The following is an 11968-nucleotide window of genomic DNA, read 5'->3' as shown; positions in this document are numbered from 1 at the left end:
TGAATTTTCTCCAATTTCGCCCGGGACAAGGTTATTTCGGTCCTAGACCTACCCAACACGTATAAAAGCAAGACTAAACATATTTTTAAAGGGGGACGCCACTTTGGAGAGATCTAACATACTTTGAAGGAGAATTCACGTGGGGAAACACACATTACGCTTGGAGGAGGCTTCTAACTAGTTTTTCTTCTCTTATCTTCTTTTAGTTTCATAGTTTATTTGTTCTAAAGTTTTGGGGTGCTACATGAACGTTGTAGTTTGAAACTTGAATTGTTCTTGTTATTTTATCATATTGATTTATTTATTCAATCTTGTGCTTAATTATGTTATTGTTTGATCACCAATTGAATACTATCTACGAATCTAGGATTGAACTCGGGAGAGGGAATTCTAGATTGCATATAAGATTGAGTAGAGCAAGATCTTAACTCTGGGGGGGGGGGGTTGCGGTTAGGATAGGAATATACCTAATCGCGTTGCTTGGTTACTATACATGAATTATTAATGCGTTCTTGTTAATTCTAATTTCATAGGAATATAGGAGTTAAATTAGCTTGAATAGGCGAGTTGTACTTCAGGAGAAGGCTACAAGCAATATTAACCCTATCAACCAATAAATCAAATAACTTAATTAGACGATTTAAGTGAAAAACTCAACAGGATTGTTAGCTAACCCATAGCTCTAGAATATTCAATTACATTGAATTCGGCTTTAACTTTGTTGTTGTTTTCTTTAATCTCTTAATTTGTTACTTTAGATTAATTTTATTTAAATATTCATACATTAGGATTCGCTTGAATAGATTAATTGTTTGGTTTAATTTAGTTGATAGTTAATCACAAGTCTCTGTAGGTACGATATCTGGACTTACAATCCTATATTACTTGTCGACCACGTATATTTGCGTGTGTGTTTGGGAGCAACAAGTTTTTGGAGCCGTTGCCGGGGATCTTGATTGATTATGAGAGACCGAGAGCTTGATTGATTTACGCCACGAGGTGGCTTGTTATAGCGCTTGGGCTGTAGGAGCCCCTCCAGAGTCTGCACACCGTAGTGAGCGCGTGTACCCTGAGTGAGTAATATGATATTTTGCCCGAGGGGTTGTTCTTGATTCATGTTGTGCCCGAGGGGCTGTTTACAAGTGATTGTGATGTTTGCCCAAGGGGATGATTCTGAGTGATGTTATGCCCAATGGGCGGTTTATGATTCATGTTGCCCGATGGGCTGTATACGGACTATGTTTGTCTGAGGGACTGTTTATGATTTTCATCACTTTTAATCTAAATTGCATTGAGCCTCTGTTGAAATTGTTGAAAAGCATCTTCAAATGATTTTTATCGGAAACGGAATTTTAAACGAGATGATTTGACACATATATTGATTTGAAAGCATGTTATACTTACTAAGATTTCATGATGTGGATTTTATGTGTTTCCTATTGCTCAGTCTTTATTTGCCCTTATTACTTACTGAGTTGGCGTACTCACATTACTCTCTGCACCTTGTGTGCAGATCCAGGGGTTGTTGGACATGATAAAGAGCGTTGGTTTTCATCCATCGCAGATATTTTGGAGTTGGCAAGGTAGCTGCATGGCGATCGCAGTTTTGCTCCTCTCCCTCCTATCTTCCTATAGATATTATTAGTTGATTTCTATACTGTATTAGTCTTAGCATTTTCCGACAGTTTTTAGTAGATGCTCATGACTTGTGACACCCCGATGTTGGGCTTTTCTTCTGCACTTTATTATTCAGATTTATATTATAGAGTTTTATTAATTAATAGCTTAAATACATCTTCATTTTGGATTATCGGGTTGTTTTGGTAAAAGGGCCGGCTTGCCTAGTTTCACGTTAGGCGCCTTCATGACATGGTAGATTTGGGTCGTGACAGATTTAGTTTGCTTTCAACTAAAAAAATTCAAACTGAAATCAAACCAACCTGACATTATATATATACAAGTTTTAAAATATTTTATACATAAAAATATTTATTGTAATATAATTTGTATATAATGTTTCAACTTTTTCATAGTCCTCTGTTTTAACATATTATTTCAAGATTAGACTTTAAATTTTTGAATGGTCCAATATGTTCTATAGTCCATAAATGTTAGTAACTCAAATAAAGCTCAAAGCACAATCAAATCAATACTAATATTAACAAAAGAAATTCTATTCAAATCTAGGAATGACAATAATGTTGGACATCTACTTTTTTTAGTTGTACGTTGGTTTACATTAGACAATGAAAATACATAACTTAATATTTTTTTATTGTTTGGTCAAATAATTAATATTGAGAAATTACATAATAATAAAGTTCACAAGCTAACCTTGCAACCGCATTACCCAGATATAAGTTTGAAAATATGTAGCCCAATGTCAGTTGGCTCAGATCCGAAAAATAACCTTAATGTCGTTTTTTATTTGGGCACACATATTTTTTTTTATTTTTTTCCATTCTTCTTCTTCTTCCCAAGTTTATATATTCCTATTACAACTATATAAACGTAAAAAACAGACCTAAATCTCTTCTTCTTCAAGTTCTAAATAGACGAATTTGCTCCAAAGTTCTTGATTTGACAGAAAAACAACAAGGAAATAAAAATCTGGAAATTCATGATTTGGCAAAGAAATGAACAAAAAATTGACTTTCTATATAGATTTCGAGAAAAAGTAAGAGAATTACAAAAAATTCATTTTGAGTTTTAACTGCATATGCAGAATACATGTATAATAATGTATAACTTTGTATAAACTTGTATATAAATATATAATAATGTATACCAGTATTTCCTGGCACATAAAAGCAAAATCTGTGTTATGAAAAACGATGGAGGATACGAAGTAAAAGCAAAAAGGAAAATCTAAATAAAAGGTACCCAAAAACAAAAGCAAAAGAGAAATATGACAAAATAAAAAATCAAAAACATGCAACAAAACTAAAATTACTATAGTGTACGAGGAACTTACTTCAAAAAATAAAGAGCAATATTGTATAATAATGTTTTTACCAATATACTATTTTAATTTTGTATAATGATGCATGCTGTTGTATATGAAAATTGGATTTCATCTTCAACTAGTATGGTTCCCAGAACCACTGTTAATCAAACCCAATCAACTAGCACTCAAGATTCATATCACTACAAGTTCTTATAACAATTTTTAACTTAACCCAATCACTTTAGAGTTAGATTTTTCATATCTAAGCTTAAGTTATAGCTTCAAAGCTCCTTCAATGGAGTTTCAAATGTGGCTTCTTGGACACCCATTAATCAAGATTCAAATATTTGAGATCTATAAATATTTAGGAAGATTAAGCAACTTAGTAGAGAAAATATTTTAAATCAAGTTTGATATCTATAAATATTCAGATCTATGTGAGTTAGAAAAGAGAAAGCAGAGAGAGACGAGTGGAGAGTATCTTGAGTGTGCTCGGAATAAAGAAGGAAGAAAATAAAGAAAAATCCTAGAAGTGTGTTATGGGCTAAAGGCTAAAAAATTTCTCTCAGGTTATGTACAACCTAGGCCAAACAGGGTAAGGACTTCAAACTTGGGCCACTTGCGATTGGGCAATTGAGTCAAGTGACAAGGGGCGTAATTCTTTCATTAATATTTAGTACTTATCTGGCATACTTATTTTTGCATGACTTAGTTCAATGTCATAACTCTATCTTGCATTATTTTGTGTTATTTTCTTGAGTAACACCTTGTATGGTTGTATCCAACTATCCAAATAAATATTTGGAGCACAAGTTATATGTTTTGTACTATGAAAATTTTATCGGATAAAAATTCAAGAAAAACCGAGATTGAAAACTCGACTTTTGTTAGTTTTGATTTGTTTTATAAATTTAAAAATCTAACACAATTGATTTGATTTGTTAATTAAAAAATCCGAAACAACTCCACCTATATACCCCTAGTTAAAAGCACTAAGCTTGTTTTCCTTTTGGTAAAATACATAAATTGCCACCCGAGCACACTTTTCAGGAACGAATATTACTTTACACACCCAAACTTTCCAAAGTGTATCTAAGACACACCATAAATTCTCAAAATTCTTTTATTTACCAGAAAAATAAAAATATGTTGAAACAATTGTTATGATAAATTCAAAATACGACCCCATATTTACCTTGCAGAAACCCTAGCAGCTACCGGTCTAACCTACCAGCGGCTCAGTATAAATTCTCCAAAACCCGTCCCCATTCCAAAACCCTAGAATCCAAGAGAAGCACTGCAGATGGGTAAAGTGAAAGGAAAACATCGTCTGGACAAGTATTACCACCTAGCCAGAGAATGCAGATACCGTTCAAGAGCTGCATTTAAGCTGATCCAGCTCAATTCCAAATTCTCCTTTCTCCATGCATCTCAATCGGTTCTCGACCTTTGTGCCGCTCCCGGCGGTTGGATGCAGGTCGCCGTCAAGAAAGTACCCGTCGGCAGCCTTGTTGTAGGCGTAGACATTGTTCCCATTAGGCCAATTCGAGGTGCAATTGCTGTACAAGAAGATATTACTACTCCAAAGTGCAAATCAACCATTAAAAGGATCATGGCTGAAAAGGGTGTTAGAGGGTTTGATTTGGTCCTCCATGATGGGTCCCCCAATATTGGTGGAGCTTGGGCTATGGAAGCTACTCAGCAGAATGCTTTGGTTATTGATTCTGTTAAACTTGCTGCTGATCTCTTAGCTCCTAATGGGACTTTTGTTACTAAGGTACCTATGTATGTAGGTTTTCATTAGTGGAATATATGATTATTATATTTGTATGGATCTTATCAAGATCATTTCTTTTTTCTTACTCTGTAGTTGGTTCTCCTTTTTTTATTTGGTTGTCGGATGCTTGCTTTTTGTTGGGCTTCCTACTTAGTATATTATATAAAATATGTGATTAATATATACATATCTGCTGTTTGTCTTTTATTGCCGGGTTGCTTTACTACTTAAATAAGCACACATGCGATATGTAAACATGATTATAATATGAGGTCTTAATTATTTTAATATCATATTGGATGTTATCAAAATTTGATTTATGGTATCTTTGTAACACTCACTCTTTTTTGGCAAATAATTTCTGTTCTTTGTCTTTTTTCTTGTGGGGTTGGTGGAGGGAAGCTGGTTGTCTAGTTTTTTACCTAGTATTGATCTGTCTCTCTGAGCATACAACTTGTGTGTTGTGTCCTATTATTCTGGGGATGGGTGCAGTGAAGCTTTATTATGTTATTTGTCTATGTATTTTCGGTGGGTTGGGAATATCGAAGATTATGGATTATATTATCTAGTTTGTTATTTAGTATTCTGAGATAGACACACGTGTTGTTTGTCCTTTTCGGGTGGGTGGGGAGGCGAGAAGCTGTTAGTTGTAAAGTTAATGTTTTCTTGTTGACCTTTATACTGTTATTCCATCCGTTTGATGCTACTGCTGCACAGAAAATTGAGACCAAAATTGTTTAGCATACTGATCTACTGTCTGATTTTAGGTGTTTAGATCTCAAGACTATACTGCTGTTCTTTACTGTCTAAGACAGGTATTTTCCTTCCCCTCAATATTTAATTCCAATTTTAGGGTTTAAATGGATCAAATGAATAATCACCTTTGCATTTGATTGGCAGCTTTTTGAGAGGGTTGAGGTAGACAAACCTTTAGCAAGTCGTTCGGAATCTGCAGAAATATATATTATTGGTCTCAAATATAAGGCTCCTGCTAAGATTGACCCTCGCATTCTTGATATAAAGCACCTCTTTCAGGGGGGTAAAGAACTTCCTAAGGTACTGAACTTTTTCATTTTTAATACCCCCTCCCCTCGTATCTCTCTCCTTATTGGCAATTGTAGTAAAGACCATCTTGTTTGTGTGCTTATCAATAAAGAAAAAGTTAATGACCCTGTGTATGTTTAAATAGGTGGTCGATGTACTAAGACGGACGAAGCAGAAGAGACACCGTCATGGGTAATCATCTCTCTAAAATGTATTTTATGCTTGTGCACATTGGCCTTAGTTAATGAGAAAGACTTCCAATTGGTCGTCGTCAGAACAAATGTGATTCATCTGAAGACTTACTAGGATGCTTTAAACCCCCAGACAGATTTGAAAAAGTAGTGGTGCTGTCTTCTTGTTGCAGAGGACAGATTCTCTCTTTTTCGCTGTCAAATGCCTCCTTTATTTGGCTTTCGTGTGTTCTAGTTCAATTTGATCTGATGATCTGCTATGAACTTGTAATCTTAATTAATCTTGTCTTGTTATCCTATTTGCATTAACATGATCATTTGCATCTATAGCTATATCCAAGTAAAACCAATATTGCAGGTATGAAGATGGGGAGACACTCTTAAGAAAGGTATGCTCTGCTGCCGATTTTGTGTGGTCCGATATCAAGAGCCTTGGTTCAGTTACTTCAACAACGTTTGATGATCCTGCTTCTTTGCCAATGAGAAATCATCCTCTGACGACAGAAGAGGTATAACTGATCACTGTTGGCTTTTGTATTTGTCAGAAGCATCCTTTGTAGTCTTTATTCTATCTGTTGCCTTACAGTCTGATGTTTATGGACCAGGTTAAAACACTATGTGAGGACTTGCGTATTTTGGGACAGCAAGACCTCAAACATCTTTCAAAGTAAGAAACAAGAAACTTCTTAGATTTTGGTCTTTCACATTTGAAAAGCATGTCTTAGACCTGTTAATCGAATCTGATCGATTTAGGTTGTTACTATCCAATAAGAGGGAACACAACCTTTTTCTTATAAGTCCTGCATAAATATCCTTCATCCCTTTACCCTTATAGGTGGCGTATGCTTATGAGGAAAGCTTTGGCTCCTTCAGAGAAAACTAGTAATGCAAAAGCAGTAGATGAGTGTGAGAGTGAAGAGGATGAAGATAAACGACTTGAAAAAGAAATGGAGGAGCTGAAGGGTACCGCACTGAGAAAGAAGAAAAGAGAAAAAAGGCTTCTAGCTAAAAGACAAGCCAAGGTCAATGCATATGCTTTACATATCTCTTTCCAATTTTTGTGTTGGTATCCATTTTTTACGCGAAGTTCACAATGCGTAACATAGGTCATTGTGTGACTCTTGAATTGTGATAGTTGAGTTTAGGATAATCCCAGAGAGAACAAATAAACCCAAAGTGTGAACTCTACTTATATACGTTGTTTTTTGTTTGAATGAATTTGGTTTTATTGGTTTCAGTGCATCTTATATATTCCCCCCTCAAGCATCTATTTCAGTATCCATTGCTCTCTATTCTAAGCACATTTTCTCCCATGCGGATAATTTGTCTTCCAAGGCTTCGAGCAGCTTTTCCCCCCTCCCCTTTCTCCCCCTTCACACTTTTTGGTCTGTAATAAAAATGCAGTCGTTGGTCCATCGGTATTTTGCTTTTCAAATCTATATTCTGTATAGGTGCTACCACTTGAACTCGGTTTTTTTCTTAATCTAATGTGCATATCTTGAAAATCTTTTGGTTCATCCTCGTAAAAATATTGAAACTTTGACCATCATTTGTGTTTGTACTCCTTATTTTATCGCTAGCTTACTTTCCCTCCCTTCGTTAAATTGCAGGGCAAAGCACGCGACGCGTTGGGGATGCAATCGGATGCAACTGAAGATGGTTATGTTGATCAGGAGCTGTTTTCCCTAACATTGATCAAGGTATGCCCACCTCACTCTTCTTACTTTGTTGCTTAATAGTAACTGCAAACCTTATTCAGATAAAGAAAGCCTTTTTACTCGAAGTTGCCTTTGTGAAGTCAGTCATTCCTTCCTTCAGGGAATTGCTTAGTTGTGCTATAAGAAAGATACAGATTAATGTCCTGGTTAAAAAATTATGGTCTGTCTGGTTCCAGGAACTTTTCTCTTTGGTATCCATGTCATAATTTTGGTATTAGATATCAAGTTTCCAGTTTTGCAATTATTATTCAACATCCTGCAGTCAAATATGCTCAACTATTGAATTAACTCCAGTGAAAGTAAAGGTGATATACTTCCTCTTTCAGTCAGAGGGAATAAATTTTGAGTATCCACCCCTTGAAAACTCATTTTATTGGTTCACCCCCCGCCCCCCAAACCCCCTCACCCACCACCTTTGAGAATGAAAGCAGTAGTGTTCATAATTTAGATATACATTAGATCCCAAGAGGAGGGTAGACCTGCTTATGCATGTTAGCCCTTTTCTTTGTCTATTATCCTTATTTCACATCCAGTAGTGGTCTAACATGAATTAACTCATCATTTACTTTTCATCTTTTTTTTAATTTGCTGTTAAGCTGAGTGTCTTGCCCGCATATTTCAGTGCAAGAGAGGTGTAGCAGCTGTTGATGACAATGAATATGATGATGAGACTGCTGGAGTAAATAGTGAAGATGATGAAAATGACCTGGAAGCCCTGGAGAATGCATCTAGCGATGTGGACTCTGAAGAAGAACGCAGAATGTACCTCACTGTTTTACTGGCTCTATTACTGAAAATGATTATTTGATTGATTGTATACCACTACTGAAACTCGTTCATAAATTTTCAGACGTGATGATGAAATAGAGAGGTTGCTCGAGGACCCCAATGAAAGGTATGTGGATCGAGAGGAAAGAAAAACAAAGCGGAGAAAGCAATCCAAAATATCTTACTTGGATGATGGTAAACTCTTGCAGGTATAATAATTAGTTAGCTCAAATTGGCAAATAAAAACTAGATTTAGTGTCAATGTCTATCTCTTCACACTTCTACTTTGTCTAATCTCTGCAAACCTAAATGACATTTTTTTTGTGTGGGTTTGATGATTAAATTTTTGTTGTTGAAAAAACAAAGAAACAAATGAGATACAATTTTGAATTGGACGGGTTGGGTTGTTTAGTTCACGTTGATCCAACCCATTTTGACCCAAGCAAACCTTGGGTGGGTGGGTCAATGACACATTTGATGACCCAGACCATCTTCACTTCTTATATTTTGCCTCAACCCGCCCAGTCGGCATGGCACTCATACTGCTGTAGGTTTCTAGTTTTCGTTACAGCACCCAAAATCTGTTAGGATGATTCTCTTACTGCATCACTTCATTTACAATGTGTGGATGGTGATGAGGTCTTTGTGGCTTCAGGCAAAATGTCTTCTTTTTCTTCCCTTTTTTTGGTTAACAAAATAAGTTGAAAGGATTGAGACTCTTTAGTTTATGTCCAGGGTGGTGATGAAGATGGTATGACTCATTCTGCTCAAGACTTTGATGTTGATAAGGGAGATGATGAAGTGAATCCTCTAGTCATACCTCTAGAAACTGCTCCATCTCAAGAGGAGGTTGTAAAAACATGGTTCACTCAAGATGTTTTTGCTGAACCGGAAGATCAAGATATGTTGGACAAGTATAGCGGCGAAGATGAAATGCTAATAGATCTAGCAGGAGAAAGATCCTCAAAACCTAAGACTCAGATAAGTGATGAATTGCTGGTAGAGAATCCAGGTCTGACGAAGAAAAGAATGGATGGTTCGCTCCAAGTCCCAGCTTCTGAGACAGAAGATTTTGAGATTGTTCCTGCACCACCCACAGATTCGAGTGATTCCTCGTCTGATGAGTCAGATGAATTTGGCGACAGTAGCGATAAAAAGGCTGAAATAGTGGCTACAGCAAAGAAGATGATTTTGAAAAAGCAGAGAGAATTAATGGTTGATGATGGTTACAATAAGTATATGTTTCACGATGAGGGGTTGCCAAAGTGGTTCGTAGACGAGGAGAAAAGGCATCGACAGCCGATAAAGCCTGTGTCGAAAGAGGAGGTTGCTGCAATGAGAGCTCAGTTTAAAGCAATCAATGCTCGTCCAGCAAAGAAGGTAGCAGACGCCAAAGCACGAAAGAAAAGAGCTGCTCAGAGAAAGCTTGAGAAGATTCGAAAGAGAGCTAACTCAATATCAGACCAAGCAGATATTTCTGATCGCTCAAAGAGTAGAATGATTGAACAGCTTTACAAGAAGGCAACACCTAAACCACCAGGAAAAGAATATGTAGTGGCAAAGAGGGGTGTACAAGTGAAGGTTGGCAAGGGGAAAGTTCTTGTTGATCGACGAATGAAGAAGGATGCAAGAAGGCATGGAATGAGCAAGCAGGGCCCGAAGAAGGGAGTACAAAAACTGAAAGGTCGACGGAAGGCTTCAACAACAGGCAAGAACGGGAAGTCGATATAAAACAAAACTGGAATCTTGAGGATCTTGAAATATAAATATTACTCGAAAAATGTTCTTTTAAGCAGCTCGTTGCTAATTATTATAGTGTTTAGCGTAAAAACTAACATCAAGGAAGTTTTTAATGTAACGTTAATTGGCATGGTAATCTTATTGTTTAATGTCCTTAAAATCAAGGCTATTATTCAAAGTCTTTTCGAATAGAAAAGCTAAATGTTGACTAGGTTGTAAAATGAATGTAATATTTCGTAAAATCGCGTACTATTATGCGGTAAGTTAAATGGCCAACCTGTAATATGTTTCTGGTTTATGATTGTACGTTATTCTGCAGGCGTAGTACATCTTTCATATAATCTTGTCAAAAGAAGTTAATTGATGCCAATATTCTTGAAGAAGCAATTTTGTTGTTTGATAGTTTTGGATACAGTAACAGAAGAAAATTTGTTTGATTTATGCAGAGTGGATTACAAAGGAGATAGTAGAATACTGCTAAAATGATACCGTATATATATACACATTCTCTATTTGTTAGTTATGTACAAAAATTATACAAATTTTATATATACTTTTTCGGCTACCAAATGCAAATAGTTTTAGGCACGGGTTAAAAGTGATAATACCCTGCACCACAGGTCCATGCAATTTTCCAATTATATATAATGTCTTTTGGGGTTTGCTTTTGAGATACATGAGGAATATAATACATGGTCTAAAAGCAATTCTTGACAACTAATATGGGAAATGTAGTACTATACAACTTAAAATTCTAGTTATTTTGTATTAGAAAACCTTGATTTTTGCCTATCTTCCTTTTGTTTTCTAGTACTAAAGTGAAATGGTTGTATTGCAATGTTAAATTGTATTAAGCAACACCATAGCATAGTAGAATTAGAATTTATTATGGTCATATATTTTTAGAGTTGTGATGGTACGCTGACATACAAGCAACGTCAACGTATTAAGCTATACTCCCTCCGGTCTACTATAAATGATTTTTTGATTGCTTTTACACGTACAAAGGAATTCGCTTGTTAGTATTAATTAATAATGAAATTAACCATATAAACCTTAATTTGTTCATTGAAAATATAACAAATACTCCTAGGCTCTTTACTTTAAGGACAACTCTGGAAAAAAGAGAAGTTAATTCCTTCTTGGTATGTGAAAAAATGAAATATTGTGGACCACAAAAAATAACCAAAAAATAATTAAAGTAGACCGGAAGGAGTACCGTTTAATCAACATTTTTTATTTTGCAAGCAAAAACTTAAATCTATATATATATATACAACATCCCAATACTGCTCTAACTTACGCAAATATGCGATAGCATCACAGTTATGCATACAACAACTTACACATTAATTACACATACCTGTTATCTCAACCGATAGCACATATATGTTGCTTCATGTTAATTTAGTTTATCTGATTCTGTTAAAAGAGATTAAGTAATGAGGGCAGGGTAAATATGAGAAAAGAAAATACAAATTGGTCATTCATCCCACACGCATTTTGAATTTAAAAAGAAAATTGACGAAATTTATTAAACGTCAAATGAAGAAATAATATCCAAGCGGTAATTTCATAAATATAACAACAACAACAACCCGTAAACTCAAGTTAACAAATAATAACAATATTGTTTCACAGGTGCAATGAACTGTAGTGTTTTGCAAACTCAAGTTTTCTTCAACGTATAATTAATTATATAATTCATATGGTAAGTTGTTTTATATGTTCTATAAATAAACTCTCTATAAATCCAAGAATCCACAGATACCAAAAAGGGAAA

At 35.3% G+C, this 11968-nt stretch overlaps 1 protein-coding gene across 1 annotated transcript; it reads left to right on the top strand.

Annotated features, from left to right (window-relative positions):
- The first annotated feature begins 4145 nt into the window (after positions 1 to 4145).
- Positions 4146 to 10483, top strand: LOC104226984 (uncharacterized). Its single transcript, XM_009779110.2, has 11 exons — positions 4146 to 4724; positions 5492 to 5539; positions 5625 to 5780; positions 5914 to 5960; positions 6318 to 6468; positions 6565 to 6626; positions 6795 to 6981; positions 7570 to 7659; positions 8300 to 8439; positions 8528 to 8654; positions 9181 to 10483. The coding sequence occupies exons 1-11, from the start codon at positions 4251 to 4253 to the stop codon at positions 10174 to 10176; spliced, it is 2478 nt and encodes an 825-aa protein (XP_009777412.1). The 5' UTR covers positions 4146 to 4250; the 3' UTR covers positions 10177 to 10483.
- Positions 10484 to 11968: the final 1485 nt, after the last annotated feature.

The sequence above is a fragment of the Nicotiana sylvestris genome, chromosome 10 (genome assembly GCF_000393655.2).
Source record: "Nicotiana sylvestris chromosome 10, ASM39365v2, whole genome shotgun sequence".
Taxonomy (NCBI): domain Eukaryota; kingdom Viridiplantae; phylum Streptophyta; class Magnoliopsida; order Solanales; family Solanaceae; genus Nicotiana; species Nicotiana sylvestris.
Note: the sequence above shows the minus strand (reverse complement) of the source record. Positions and strands in the feature narration are given on the sequence as shown.

What these genes read in the sequence shown, in the direction of transcription:
- LOC104226984 (XM_009779110.2), top strand. Translation starts at nt 4,251, where the DNA reads ATGGGTAAAGTGAAAGGAAAACATCGTCTGGACAAGTATTACCACCTA. An exon ending in TTCTTTACTGTCTAAGACAG is followed by an intron (nt 5,540 to 5,624) that starts GTATTTTCCTTC and finishes TTTGATTGGCAG; the next exon opens with CTTTTTGAGAGGGTTGAGGT. An exon ending in TAGCTAAAAGACAAGCCAAG is followed by an intron (nt 6,982 to 7,569) that starts GTCAATGCATAT and finishes GTTAAATTGCAG; the next exon opens with GGCAAAGCACGCGACGCGTT.